This window comes from Labrus bergylta, chromosome 13 (genome assembly GCF_963930695.1).
Source record: "Labrus bergylta chromosome 13, fLabBer1.1, whole genome shotgun sequence".
Classification (NCBI taxonomy): Eukaryota; Metazoa; Chordata; class Actinopteri; order Labriformes; family Labridae; genus Labrus; species Labrus bergylta.
The window spans coordinates 17279002-17294264 of record NC_089207.1 but is presented as its reverse complement, the minus strand read 5'-3'; the positions used below and the strand labels follow the sequence as shown (position 1 = coordinate 17294264).

The following is a 15263-nucleotide window of genomic DNA, read 5'->3' as shown; positions in this document are numbered from 1 at the left end:
GACTGAGAGAATGGAGCTTAAGTGTGACATCTTTGAAGGATTCCTTCAATTGTATATTTTGTGTTGGCCTAACATTTCCATGCGGAGAGACAGCTCAAATGAATGTCACAGTTTACTCCCTCAGCCACAGCTAAAAAAAGGAATTTGTTTTCACACTTTCTTGACACTGAAGCCTGTACTAATCAGACAGACACTGTCTTTGAGAAGTCACACGGCATTTCAGTAGTTGCCATAGTGACCAGACTCCGCGGTAGTCCACCTGCCATTCATCGTGCTGTCCACTGCATGAAATCACACATGGCCTTCTTTCTAAATGTCAAGGCTGAGATGGAACCAGAAAGTCCTGCAGACTAAAGGTCACCTTAGTTTACTTTAGCGCTGTGACAAGATTTAGAGTTTTTTTATCTCCCTCCTCTTAGAATGATCTAATAATCAGTATAAGATGACGCAAATAAATGATGTGCACTGATGGCCCCAGGTTTCGGATTCATACCGCCTGCTTACAGCTTCATTCACGGTCATGGCAAATGTTACAGCAGCAACATTTCAGAAGATTAAAGAGACAAAGGAAACATTTATCAGCAGAGGGGAGATATGGAGGGTTGTGAAGTGGCCTTTATGAGGGGCTTTTATTGCAGTTTAATGGCGGGGCTAATTGTTAATCCTCTCTTCCAGATCTGCTGTTGGTGGATGATCAAGCTGCTTGGATATGGCCAAAAGGAAGATGGAGAGCATCGGACGGAGCTGGATGGTGGTGCTTGTACTGCTGTGTAATCTGACAAAGGTTGGTTTGTCTGTATTTGGTCGAAGAAACCTGTTGGTTTCTTTCGAATCCTAATTTTGGAGAATAGTTTTCCATTAGTTTTTGAGTTTATTGTTTAGCATTGACTTAATTTGACTCATTAATCATGAAGTGATTACAACAGTTTATGTTGGAGATTCTTTGGAGCTTCAAGAAGCTGCTTCAGGGTGCTGTGTACAGTGTAGTAAATTGGACATATCTGTTTGGCAGCATTTCTGCATAGATGTCATACTTTCCATGAAGATTAATTGCAATAATGTTTTAATCCAGTTCCTGGCTTTCTAAGAATCCTTTAATGACCGTCTTACTTCAAAACCTCCTGATTGAGTATAAACTCACTCAAAAAATGGTCTCTGTTTTTCAACTTGTTATCGGAAATAGCTGCATCTCTGCATCTCTCTCTTCTTTGCAGATCTTCGTGAAGGCAAGTATGGACGCAAATGAAACCCAACAGCAGCATCCCACCAACGTGTATCATGACATGGGACTCACCAGGAACAGGATAGTGACAGCTCAGTTTGAGTGCTATCAGAAGATTATGAAAGACAATACCAACAGCAGAGAAGGTGACTTGTTAACTGTCATGCTGGGCTTGGTTTGATGTATTCAGGGGTCATCTAAGATTGTCCATACAAGATAACCACATTCGATTCATCTGAGCACGTTTCCACCTTTTCTGTGCTTTCAGAGGCGATGTGTAATCGCACTTGGGATGGCTGGCTGTGTTGGGACGACACCAGGTCGGGTTTTACATCAGAGCAGCACTGCCCGGACTACTTTCAGGATTTTGATCCTTCAGGTAAGACCTGTGACTTACAGAAGCTCTAAAGAGTCACTTGCACCAAGCTTGGTTTGGTTGGATCTTAAGTTAGTACCCAAACATCTACCTAAGTATTATCCATCATTGTTAAACTTGAAGCAGGTAAGGGAGGGTTATTCTGACATCGTCTTTGGGCAAAGATACAAAAACTGTGAGTCCTGCAATTCCCATAATCCAAATTAAAAGTAGATATTCACAGCCACAACCATCATCATCAACAGACAGCTGCTAAGCTCCTGTTAATTTTAAATACATGTATTTGTTGTCTAGTAGTAGTGATGTTTATGTACTGTATGGATGCCTTTAAAAAAAAACTGTAAATTATTTCTAGAGAACTCTGAGTGAAAACCGTAGAACAGCACATCCATTAACATGATGAGCAGATACAGAAGTAGTTTCAGTCCCTCTTATGACTGCTTGCCGAGGTTCCATGTTTATTGATGTGTTTGTTTCTTTCATGGAGTTTCAGAACAGGATTAGGACTTTATTGGGCTTTGGGGGGAACTACAAATGAATCTCTACTTTCACTTTCAGGTTGTGTGTGTGTCATACAGCATCTTCATTTTCACTTTGAAATGTTTGTGTCACAAACGTACCCCCTAGTGTTTCCACCTGATTTGCTGGAAATAATACATCCTAAAAATGTTTCTGTGAAATCACTGAAGTACTTTAAAGCTGACAGTTCAATTGGAACCTGCTAAATCCTAACCTTTGTGTATTGTTTCGCTGTGCAGAGATGGTGACAAAGATTTGCTCTGACAACGGTCACTGGTTTCTGCATCCAGAGAGCAACCGGACTTGGACCAACTACACTCGCTGCAATGAACACACTAATGAAGGCAGAGTGGTAGGTGACTTGGTAACTTTGCATCCAATGCATGCAGAATATAAATGAAGGCTATTTTTAGCACTAACCTTTCACGGATGTTTAGAAAATGTATGTGTATTCACAATGCTAAGGGCTCTCCAGTGCTGGGAGAATAGAGGCTATAGAGGTTTCGATGGCTCAAGTAGGCGCTTAAAGCCGTCTCGTATAACTATTGGTTCCATACCAGGGAACAATCGTGTGAAAGTTTAGAGTCACAAACAACTGAATGCAGATGTGCAGTCATTAATACCAGCATGTTCACCTTCAATTTTTTAGGGAAACAATTCTAAACTGTGAGCTATCACAGTGAAGTTGGCTTGCATGCTGATGGCTGCCATTACTATTAATGGAGTGTGAAGAACACCAACCAAATCTTTCAGCAGGAGAAAAGCAATCACTTGCAATATGCAATAAACTTACATCCCAATAGATATTTTAAATCTAATTATTTATCAGTTTAGCAACAAGCTTGTCAGTTTTGCGTTGGGGTCGTGCAGCACCCTGTTGAGATTTATCTTTGCTGTAATCCGACCCTCTCACTTCAAATCAATCCAAATATAACAAACCCAACCGTTTGTCTTGTGTCACACATTTTCTGTAAAGAATTACACAAACTTAAAATACACATCTTAAATTATTGAATTGTTATCCTTAGAAACTGTTTGAGTATTATAAGATTTATGTTTCACTCCATTGGTATGTTAGTCTTATAAGGAGATGTTGAGTAGTCAACAGGTTGTCCTGATGACCTAATATGTCTCCTTATTTTCTTCCAGACTGCGATGAATCTTTTCTACTTGGCTCTCATAGGACATGGACTGTCTCTAACATCTCTCTTAGTCTCACTGGGAATATTCTTCCATTTCAAGTGAGTCACGAAACGTCATCTTAGCCTGCCTTTTAGACAGTTCTTATCTTCTGGAGAGGTTAATGATGTCCTCCTTCTCTTCTTGCAGGAGTTTAAGTTGCCAAAGGATCACGCTTCACAAAAACCTCTTCTTTTCTTTCGTTCTGAACTCTGTGATCACCATTATTTGGTTGACAGCCGTGGCAAACAACACAGAGCTGGTGCAGAGGAACCCAGTGAGTTAAATGGATTTATTCATATATTCTTTTTTTTAAATCATAAAATGAATGTTTATGCATTTGTTGTAGATTTCTTTTTGTTCCTTTTGTCATCCTAGTGTTTAAAGATAATCAGACAAGAGCTGCTTAGCTGTACTTTGGGCATCAGGATTTCATGCAATTTAGTTAAATAAATGCATTCATTTCACAATAGCTAACAAAGAAGTGCACCTCCCAGGGAAGTAACAGAAGTTAAAAAGAATGAAACATTCTGTGTTTTTCTTTCTCAGACCAGCTGTAAAGTGTCCCAGTTCATCCATCTGTACCTGTTTGGTTGTAATTACTTCTGGATGCTGTGTGAGGGAATATACCTGCACACCCTCATTGTGGTGGCTGTGTTTGCAGAGAAGCAGCACCTGATGTGGTACTATCTCTTAGGCTGGGGTAAGTCACTATGAAGTGATGCATCTCTGGCAGTCACTCTCTCTTCTGTGATTTCTTTTTTTTTTCATGTTAAGTTGCAGTCAGTTATTGCTCTTCTTTGACTAACTGTGCATGTTTTCCCTGTGCATCGTTGAACATTATTAAAGACATTTTCAATGCATCCATTTCAAGCTGATCCTCTGTTTAGGTTATCTGGGTAAATCATCAGCTTATTTACAACTTCATTGCTTGCAGTAACGTTGCTCTGTTGCCTTCCTGCAGCAATTGTAACTTGTATTTTTTGTTTCTGCAGGCTTTCCTCTAATTCCGGCTTCCATTCATGCCATCGCGAGGAGCTACTACTACAACGACAAGTAAGCATGAAACTGCATGAGAAGTTAGTGGTACGGCTTGTAATAATATATGTTAAAAAAAAAAAAAAAAGCCAAGAATAATATGAATAAGGATTAACTGTATATAAATGATGTTTGCAATGAAATACTGGTGTCAAACCTTCATACTTTTTTGATACTATGCGTTTTAAAACGATACAATCTCCATTATTTGAATCATCAAAAGTACGGAAACTGAAGCGACATATCTTCAGTCATATTCTTCAGCAAACGCTACCCAAAGAGAAATAAGAGAGAGAGAGCATCGTCTTAACACAAAAAATATTGTCAGTGTTTCGGTAACGTTCAGCAGTTGACTCTGGGTAACTAAAAACAAGAAAGGGCAGAATATCTGGTGCCTATGACTTCTGTTTTTGTTGCCATGATATAAAAACAGGTATCAATTTGATTTTGGTATTGAAGGTCAAAATTCTGCTTAAAATGTACTTTAATGTGAGACGGAGGTGATTTGGCCAAAGGTGAGGTCAGTTATTTATTCTGTATATTTGATGCATATATAAATTATATGATTGCATGAAACATTGTGCCTGACCAAAGAAATGGCTGGGCCCCTGAAAGGCTCAGTGAATAGGTCCACCCCAGTTATGATTTAATAACATCAACACCTCCTGGCTACTATTCCTGGCTTCCTCAGATTGGCTCAGATCAGCTTTTGGAGCTAAAGAGTTGGTCAACAAGTTATTCTTGGGGTAAAATTGTCTCCTTTTCTTCCCCTTTCTTTTCTGAGAATCCCAACTGTTGTGCAGCTACCCCCAAGGCTATACACAGTCTGACATTGTCAAATGGTTTAGTTCACTGGGACCTTACAAAGAAAGGCTCATACCGTTTCAAGCAGAGAATGTTTATATTTTCAAACAGGCTACATTTGACTGAAGCAACAATAAATACAACGTTGCTTTAATAAGAATAGTGAGTTTTTAGGTTTAAGGTGGTCATTATTCCTTAAATTCAGGATGGTCGAGGATGTTTTTTTTGCCTACCTCCATGGGTCCCCCATTCGGCTGGTCCCCAGAAAGCTTTCCTCTTCCCCCCCCCCTTATTTGGCAGCCTTGTCAGCACTAGTCCGTCATCCTGTAAAGAATCCATGCTGTTGATTTGATTTCATATTCAAACTGTCCTCTCCTCTTTGCTGTAGCTGTTGGATAAGCGCCAAAACATCTCTACTCTACATCATCCATGGTCCCATCTGTGCTGCACTTCTGGTAAGACGTTTCTATCAGTTCTCTGACGCCAATCAACAATGCCAAAGTAAATCACTTCAATGTTTATCCACTGAATAAACTAAGTGATTTGACTGGTTTTATCTGGCAATGAAGAAAAAATAAGAACGGGGGGCAGTCTGCTTTTGTGTTCTTGTGAGAGGAGGCTGTGTGGCGGGGCGGAGCTGGAAGCCGTTTCATAGCAGGCATAATCATATTTATCTTGTGGAATCAATGCATCTGCCTCTGTGAGGGTCAGCCCACTGGTCCCCTGGCCAATGTTGTTCTAGGAATTCACCTAATCAGCACAGGCACACATGCTTCAGAGAAAACTGGTCCCTTAAGTCTCCCACAGTACATGCAAAGCACTCAAACAACTTTTTCTTTTTTCTGTTTTATTCTAGGTTTTGTTTACAAGTATTTTTAACCTTTATACTAGATACTTATGAAATGGACCTTCTTACAGTTATATTCCCCACATATTTGGAAGGATCTAAGATGTTTTATTTGAAACCAGCTGATAGAAGCTAACACCCAGACCAATGCACAGATGTATTGATTTATGTTGATTTTGCTGCTGTCCCCCCCTAGGTCAATTTGTTTTTCCTGCTAAACATTGTGCGAGTGCTCATCACCAAACTGAAGGTGACCCACCAAGCAGAGTCCAGTCTCTACATGAAGGCTGTGAGAGCCACCCTCATCCTCGTGCCCCTGCTGGGAATCCAGTATGTCCTGCTCCCCTACAAGCCGGAGGGACGGGTCTCCTCGGAAATCTATGACTACATCATGCACATACTGATGCATTACCAGGTGAGGTTGTCACTATTGCTTGCGACTCTTTCATTTAAGTCGTTGCTGGGTCATTTTTACCAGCTTCTTAGAATGTTTCCATTTGCTAAATACACAAACAGCTGTACATTGTGTCACACTTTTGAATGCATGCTTAGAGTATATTCTTAGAATGGTATTTAAAGTTAACGGTGTGTGACATGCACCGCAGTGCTTCTGTGCTATATGTGTATAGTCCTTTTGTCCTTGTCACATGTATTTCTTTTGTAGTGAAACCTCATTCCATGTTTGTGTTCCTCTGCTGCGATGACAAACATATTTATGATTCTAGAAGGAACTGTTGCATAAGCGGTGCTATTTTCTCAGCTTTCAGAAGAAGCTGAGAATTAGCCAGAGATGTTTTGTTTGGAAGGAACAGCAGGAAGGAAGGCATGAATTATCTGAGCTGAACGGGGGGTGAAATGGATGTTGGGGAACGTGTTATCTGATTGTCCTGTGCTGTCCCAGCATGGGCAGCGCAGGGAGAACTTCTTGAGCAACAGGCCCAATGGGTTGCTTAAATGAATTTAGTTAAACCTTTTAGTTTTGTGCCTCATAGTCCCACAAAAAACATAAAGTTAATGCTTAAGACAAGATATTTAGGCGTAAATCATCTTTCTTTCTTTTTTATTTCAGGGTCTGCTGGTGGCCACCATCTTCTGCTTTTTCAATGGAGAGGTAAGATTGAACCCTAATACTCTTTTCTCCTATGAGATCTGTATGCACATATACTGCACACATTCTCATCCACACTTCCCTTTGTGACCAGAGATTAACCATCCCTCTGTTTTCTGCATGAGCCTCTGAGCAGAGGGTTTAATCGGTGGGATGTCATTACAGACTCATCCCCCCAGGGCTTTGCTCAGGACTAAAGGTTATTTACAGTCATCGACTGTGCACTGATTGCTATAAAATATGGAAGACATTGATCTGCATACATAATGAGTTGTTTGTCCCTGATGTGAATGTCTTGAAAGAGCTGTTCAATTATCTATTTTCACCTTGAAAACACTTAACCACAAAGTGGAGCTTCTATCACTAGTTTATAGATTATAATCCCCAGCTCATTAAACATTATAGAAACAATTACATTAAGCCCATACATAGGACGGGGCAACATTAATGGTATGTGTACACTGTAGTTCTTTGATCAAAAAATAAAATAACACTTTTTGTTTAGAGGTCACATATTATCCTGCTTTTCAACAAGTTTAAGTCTCAGAGCTCCCCAAAACATGTTTTTGAATTTGCTTGTTCTAAATTCACTCTGATCCTGTATTTGATCATGCCTATAAACCCTATTTCAGCCCTGCTCAGAACAGGCTGTTTCTGTGTCTGTAGCTTTAAATGCAAATGAGCTGTGTCTGACCACGCCCCTTTCTGGAAGGGCTTGTGCTTTCTCGCTTCATGCCCTATTGTTTACGGTCACAAGGCAGACTCAGAGGGCAGAACAAACAACTAACTGTGGGAGTGTCACCCACCTGGGGGAGGAGTTACTGCCCTTTGTGATGTCATGAAGGGAAAATCTCCAAACGGCCTGTTTGAGCACACATTTCCTGAAAAGTGGAGCAGGCAAAAGACGATAGGAAATACTGCTGTCTATGTTTTCTGCTCTCTCTCAGTTTTTAAAAGTTACTTATTCCAGCTGTAGGAACTCTGCAGGGCTAAATAGAACAGAAACACAAGAACTCAAAGTCTACATGTTTTTAAATGAATGCATCACTGCGTGAAAATGTTCCTGATGAACATAAAAAGAGGACACATAACTAAATCAGAATTTCAAAGTGGTGAGGAAAACCTTCAAATTGTTCATAAATATTGATCAAATTGAGGGAAAGACATTTCTGTTGCTAAAGATGTTCTGGGTGAGACCTCCAGACCACCTACAAAGATGTTTTTCAAATAGATTAAACTTGTCAGCACAGTTTTTGTGCATTTAAAAACATTATACAGGGAAATAAGTTTGGTTGAACTGGTCAGCAACTTACAAATTTGTCTAAAGATCAGTATGAAAAAAATTGTGATAAAATTGTGATTTTGCCCCCAAAAAAATTGTGATATGATATTTTTCCCATATTGCCCACCTCTACCTTCAAGAGTGGGAAAAAGTAGCGAATGCTGAAATGATACACTGGCTATAATGCATGCAGTCAATATGACCGCTATGAAATACTCAAAACTCTATTGTGTTTTGTGTTTTTGATAAAATAACAATGCCATAATAAAATATAGACACATTTAGGAAAAGTCATGGTCCTGTAGTAAGTTATTACATTGCAAAATTAAAAAACAGTCAAAATGACTGCCTTGGTCTTTGTAGTGTTAAGCACAGAAACAGAGGATGTGTTGTTCTGTGGCACCTGAGAATCATTTCAACACATTCCTGTTAACTATCACATATGTGGGGTCAGTTAAGGTTTAACAAATATAATATTGGCAAATATACTTATTGCTTTTACTCTGAGACTGAGAAGATAATCACACACTTTAGATGAGTATTAATGCTGCACTTAAACACTGGACTGATGGATTCATTGTTTTATGCCAATAATTAGATCGAAAGACACATGCAGGTAATATACAATATATATAAATATATAATGATTCATAAGCAGTCCCATCAATATGTGTCATGTGGTTTCTCTGGTTAGGTGCAAGCAGTGCTGAGGAGACACTGGAACCAGTATAACATCCAGTTTGGCAGCAGCATAGGAAACCACTCAGACGCCATGCGTTCAGCCTCCTACACAGCGTCCTCCATCACAGAGGTACAGGGCTGCTACAGCATCGACGGCCACTCAGAACACATGAACGGAAAGGGCTGCTTCGACACAGACACCCCCATGTTAAAGTCAGACAGTCCCTTCGCCTGACGACCACACCCCAACCAAGAACTTTCCAAACCATCGTCCCTTAAAGACTGCAGCATGTTCGGACCTGTAGATGAATTGTCAGTGGCAGCCATGCAGGAAAAGGATTTTGCACCTATGCTCTCAACTACCTGAAGGACATTCTCACCTCTCTGTCACATTTGGAACATAACTGTACGGTGAGCTTGATACAACTATTCTTGCGCTGTGTTCGTCTACAATTTGCAACTGAGCTGCTTGACTTGGACTGAGATGCATTTGGAAAACCACAATATATTTCTGCCTGACGAAATTGTTTTTATATGGACGAATATTTACTGCTTGACTGTCTTTTTGGCGTCATGCTGTGCACAAAAAGCCTTTGGTTACACTGTAAATTGTTTTTACATATTTAGTGCCATACTTAGACATCCCTACCTGTCGCATTTTTATTTTCTCATGATGAATCAGAACAGAGATTGGTCATCTATCTGGTGCATTATATTATATCAGAGTTATTTTGTATCTTTTACATGTAAACTTAATTTATCTGAACATATTGTTTATCAAATAAATAAGTAAATAAATACCACACAGTATTTATTAAAGTTGACATGCTACATTTTCCAAAAGTAGTTAATTAATACTGATAGGACTTAAGCTTCATTTTTACTTCTGTGTGGAATCTACACCGCAGCCTGACGTGCACCTCCTGAAAAAGTTAACTACGAGCCCTGCGATTGGCTACAGGCTTATTGTGTGTTCTCATGTGTAAATGGCTGCAGACGACGAACCAATTTGTCAAATCTACTTGTTGTCATCAGTGGCTTAACAAGGTTTCAGTAGCCATGGTTTCATGTTCACAAAAAAGCAGAGAACATGGCCTAAATGGAAACTGGTGATAAAAACCACCATAGAAATCGCACTGCACACCAACGTCTGTAGGCTGAGTGACACAGACACACCAAGGTATGGCGTGCTCATGGCCACGTTGGCTTCTACGGCAAATGGTGCGTTCAGTTTACATTGGAACTCTCATCTCACAGCTGAAAATGACGTCACACCCGAGTTAACCTCAATCTTGCATTATTCCAGTTGCAAGTCGGACAAGCAACATGGACGCCTCCAGCAGTACCTTTTGTTGTGTTAGCTAATACATGGCTATAACAACACACTACGTTCATAATTTGCACAAGAAAATAACTTGACAACATGTCTACAGATAGAACTTGAACGGTACTATCGGTGTGATTGATTTAATTACACAAGACCAAGATGTTGCTAATAAACACAATAGTTACAGCTTAAACGTGATTTATTGATGCATGTTGCAGCTATATTGGATTGGGGGCGGTCCTGCTGACTTACCAGGCCGGCAACTTGGAATTTCCAACTTCTGAGATCAAATGGAACGCACCAATAGCTACGGCGTCGACTGGACTCAGAAGAATAAATCAGGCTTCAATGCCAGCGTCATGTTAACTTTCTATGTACTCTGTTTGTTTCAGTGTTTGTGTTGCAATAACAGAGATGGTTGACAGAATCAAAGCTTTCAGCCTTCTTTTTTATATGATGTTATTTGGATATATCATCAAGGTAATGTTTGACTAGTTTTAAAGTGATCCTTATCCTTACTGACATGGACATCATTTGTATTATCACACAGAAGCCATTGTGAAGTGAAATACTCCAATAGACCGACTCATTACACTTGAATGTAACAGTTAAAGACTTGGATCAGTTCATATATGCATCACATTCCCATTCACTCCTGTATTTAGCCTTACTCCTCTCCTGTACTCTCATAAAACCACTTTACAAGAACTAGCAGGCGTTCAGACAGACAACAGCGCTGTTTTACATATAAAGGGGTGTGTGCTGGTGTACCACTTGAAAAACCTAGAAAGCCATATTGGTTACTTTGAAAATGGCTTGCGTTTGCACCTGCTGTGAATTAATTGCTTTGTGCTGCAATGACATTTCTGACAAAAAGTAAAACACAATGATGTCATCTAATTATAAAAAAGGGTGATTTTCAACAAACCTGCCCTATTTGGTTTGTGTCAATATTGTTGTGCAACAAAACGATTGCTGCAAAGCTAGCATGTAGGTGGAAACTACTTAAGCAACAATAAGCCCCCTGCAACACACGACTGTCTATAAGACGTGGACGTAGCCTCTTGGATTCACGAGTGAAGCCAATGCAGAAGAACCTTAATCCTGCATTATTTCTAATAGCCAGCAGGGGGCTTGTTTTCATAAGGAGTTTATACTCTCAATCGCCAGCCCAACATGAAATGATTACAATTTAAAAGTTTCTGTCCCATTAAGGTTAAAATAGAAGATAAAGCCAAATATGCTACAGTACAACAGTGATTGAAAAGTCACCACTTAGACAACAAATGTTTTATTACTGTTACAAAGTCTAGCTATCCCCAGATATCCAAAAAAAGTCACTTCTGCCTCCACAAACCAAGATGGACATAGCCAGTGAAAGACTGGAGGCTCCAAAACTGCCGTCCAAAAACCATTGAGGGACATCACGGCTATGTGGCTACATCCACTTTTTATTATAGTGTAAGGCTGTGAGAAAACAAAGCCAGTGCAGCAGTTTTACATGAAGTCTGAACACGTCGACATGTGATGATTTCATCATGCAAAAAAAGTCTTTGTGAAGCATTTAGCTAAAGCAGGCTGATATCTACTCTTGGTCAGAAATCGTTGCACTTATAGTCAGCTTTCATTTCATCCACCTAAACACAAAACCTCTCTCCACTTCTTCTTAGCTTAGAACATTTTTAACACACAGTCCACAATGCTGGGAACATAAGTCACTATCAGCTGATGTAAATATATTTTTTTATAAATCTAGAGTTTTTGAAAAGTGGACAAGTTGAACTTGTGAGTGTGCGTGCATGATTTATCTTTACAGTATTTATGAGTATGTTCTACTCTGACTTTTAAATCGTATGTGACACTGTGTGTGGCTGATACAGACATGTATTCTACTGATGTGTTGGAAAAAGGCAGGGGTGGGTAATGCGTTGGGGTTGCCAATGAAGGCCTGTAACAAGCTTCTGTGTTTGTCTGCCCATGTTATTTGTCACTGTCAACCTTTCTAGTTTGCCTGTGTTTGAAAGTCTCTTTAAGTTGTCTGTACTGCATCACCAATGAAGAGTATTGGAAACAAATTGTACATGTCCTTTTCCCCCCCATAATCTATCTGTCTTTATTTAAAAGCAAAGCAGAGATCCAATAGAGGAAGTTCATATTTAGTGTCTCTTGAAACCCTAGCGATTATTCTTCTTGTTCCTCAAGAGATAACATTGTCAAAGGTTGATGTCACTTAAATTTCATCCACATGTATTTATTTTATATATAAGATATGATTAAGACAATGAAATATAAGCATTTAAATGTCCTACCTTTCAGAGTGAATCACAGAAGGTTTATTTCTCCCCTGCTCCACTGCCCAACCAGCACTAGCTGCAAACTTTCAGGGATTATTGAGAGGTTTGGAGATCCGGTATTTCAGTATAAAAAAACGGTTTCGAACCTGTTGATGCAAATTCTTACATACAGTTTAAAATTGGTATTTTGCAACCAAATTTCAACAATTTTTGATCTTTGCATGATGATTCAAACCTGACCTACAATAAGTGGCTTTTCTGGTTTTAGAATATTTATAAATCTCTCAATTTCATCTTCAGTCTGTTAAACATTTAAGAATGCTTTAAGGCGTTAAGGCTCGTCATTCTTCACAGAGCAGGTACATTGATCTGTTTTCAAGAAACCCATATTCTATTTTAACCCTTGAAAAGTATTCTTGGCTGCCAGTGTTCGAGTGGGAGACACAGGGATGTTTCATATTAAACAAGAGGTCGAATGAACTGAGGCTGCAGATGCATGCATACAATGTTTGTTTGTTTTTTGCATCACATCTGCAGGACAGTGTCTCCATTCATTCTTCTCATATATGATTGCCACACCTGTGTATTGCATCAAGTGATAGATGTCAAATGCAGCATTATGACGTCTCCATAAGCCACACCACTCACCGTGCAGTGATGCATCATGAACAGTAATGACACTACAGTCCAGTCAGCACAAGCCAGAGATGATGACCCCGTGTATTAACTCCATTTAAGTTGTGTATTTAGGTGTGAAATATTTTTATGTGTTTCTCCAAAGGGTTTGTGAAGTCTTAGTAACACTTTGGTGATGTGTATGAAACGTATGACAAAAAACATTATGGATGATTTCTGTAATTGTTTTTTGTTCATGTAGTTCTGTAATTGACTTTTGTAGTCTTGACACATTGACTGCACACTGCTGTCTGAATGTAACTGGTTGTGTTTTATTCTCTGGATGTGTAAAAACAAACATATATATATATATATATATATGTAGATATATTTACATATAATGTCTTTTTTTAATTTTTTGACTGAATTAGACAATGTTGCTATCTTGTGTGTATCTGAATACTAATACAGTTTAGCACAGCACCAGCTCGTCACCTCTAGTATTTTTATTTTTGGCTCGATTCTGAGAGTACTGCACATAAATGCACAACCCTATGCCTTGGGGCTTTTTTCTTCTTCTTTGGACTTCATGTAAGGCTGGAGTGGTCTAGATCTGGGCGATATAGACCAAAAATCATATCTCGATATTTTTTTTTTTTTTTTTTTTAAAGCTGAATGGCGTTACGCGATATATATCTTGATTTATTTTTTTGTGTGTAACGAAATAAAATCAAAGTCGGTTCTGAGTCAAATCCACATAGGCCAAATGCCACACAAGCACTTTTATTAGATCTTTTGTTTGGATCTAACCTGTGGCTCTCTCTCTCTCTCTCTCTCTCTCTCTCTCTCTCTCTCTCTCTCTCTCTCTCTCTCTCTCTCTCTCTCTCTCTCTCTCTCTCTCTCTCTCTCTCTCTCTCCCCCCCTCCCTCCCTCTGGTTTCTTCTCAATCCACCATCCTCTCTCTAAAAAATAAAGCCAATAAAATCCCTAATTCAAATCTTTAAAACTAACTACCTCAGGACAGTGATTGCCTAGCGGTTATGTCATACGCCCCATATATAAAGGCTAAACTCCTTATCGCAGCTGCCGTGGGTTCGAATCCAACCTCAGCCCTTTTGCTGCAGCTCATCCCCCCCATCTCTCCTCCAAACATTTCCTGTCTCTCTTCAGCTAGCCTACCAAAGAAGGCACTAAGAAAATGGCCCCCAAACTTGCAAAAATATATAAACTACCTGTTTGTGAAATACAAAATAATCTTAAATAATAATGCTCCTCGAATAAAATAAAACAAATAAAAAAGTATGTTCCTTTCCTGCATAACAAAAGAAATACAGCTGTATATTTTGCAGGCGGTTATCAGTGGACTTTCAGTAGAGAGGGAAAGAGGCGGCGCAGGGTGAAGGGGGACAGTCAGTGAGAAGAGAAAAGGGTATACTAGCAGCTATACAGAAGAAACGCATACAAGTATTTTAATGCAACATAAACTTTATGGATATAAAAGATTTAGTCTTACCCTAGATCATGTTTTAAAATATATCGATAAATCTTTAAAACTCAACATATTGTAGGTACTACACCATAGCAAATCTGGAAGTAGAAAAAAAAAAAGTCTCTCAAGGTCAATCTGCCAAAGAGTCAGGAACACAGTGTAACTGTTTCTTGTTGCTGAATTGACACTGTGGTAGCTGTACGGGGCGTTGTAATGAAAAACATCTGTTATATTGGCAAAGAGGCCCCACAGTATGTGTCAAGTGGAACAAACAAGATTTCATGTTTCTCAGGTCCCCAGATCCTCTTTGTAGTAAGCAGGTTGCAGAAAGTACTCAGAAAAATGTCATTAAGAGGAACCTGATCTATTCATATTACTGAACGTATATCTATACTGTCCCACTACTGAACCATTTGTTAATAGGAGGGTTAAAATGATCACTACGACTGCTCAGTGTTTTATAAGTACTTCTTTAAACTTCA

At 39.3% G+C, this 15263-nt stretch overlaps 1 protein-coding gene across 1 annotated transcript in view; it reads left to right on the top strand.

The window, feature by feature from the left end:
- The window catches only part of calcrla (calcitonin receptor-like a), a 33617-nt gene extending 19842 nt beyond the window's left edge, over positions 1-13775 (top strand). Inside the window, exons 2-13 of the mRNA XM_020636552.3 lie at positions 676-784; positions 1215-1368; positions 1491-1601; positions 2357-2469; positions 3267-3358; positions 3447-3573; positions 3846-3999; positions 4292-4352; positions 5527-5593; positions 6182-6400; positions 7055-7096; positions 9070-13775. Coding sequence (XP_020492208.1) covers positions 710-784; positions 1215-1368; positions 1491-1601; positions 2357-2469; positions 3267-3358; positions 3447-3573; positions 3846-3999; positions 4292-4352; positions 5527-5593; positions 6182-6400; positions 7055-7096; positions 9070-9291 — 1437 coding nt within the window. The 5' untranslated portion in view covers positions 676-709 and the 3' untranslated portion in view covers positions 9292-13775. The remainder of the gene's footprint in view (positions 1-675; positions 785-1214; positions 1369-1490; positions 1602-2356; positions 2470-3266; positions 3359-3446; positions 3574-3845; positions 4000-4291; positions 4353-5526; positions 5594-6181; positions 6401-7054; positions 7097-9069) is intronic.
- The last annotated feature ends 1488 nt before the right edge of the window (positions 13776-15263 follow it).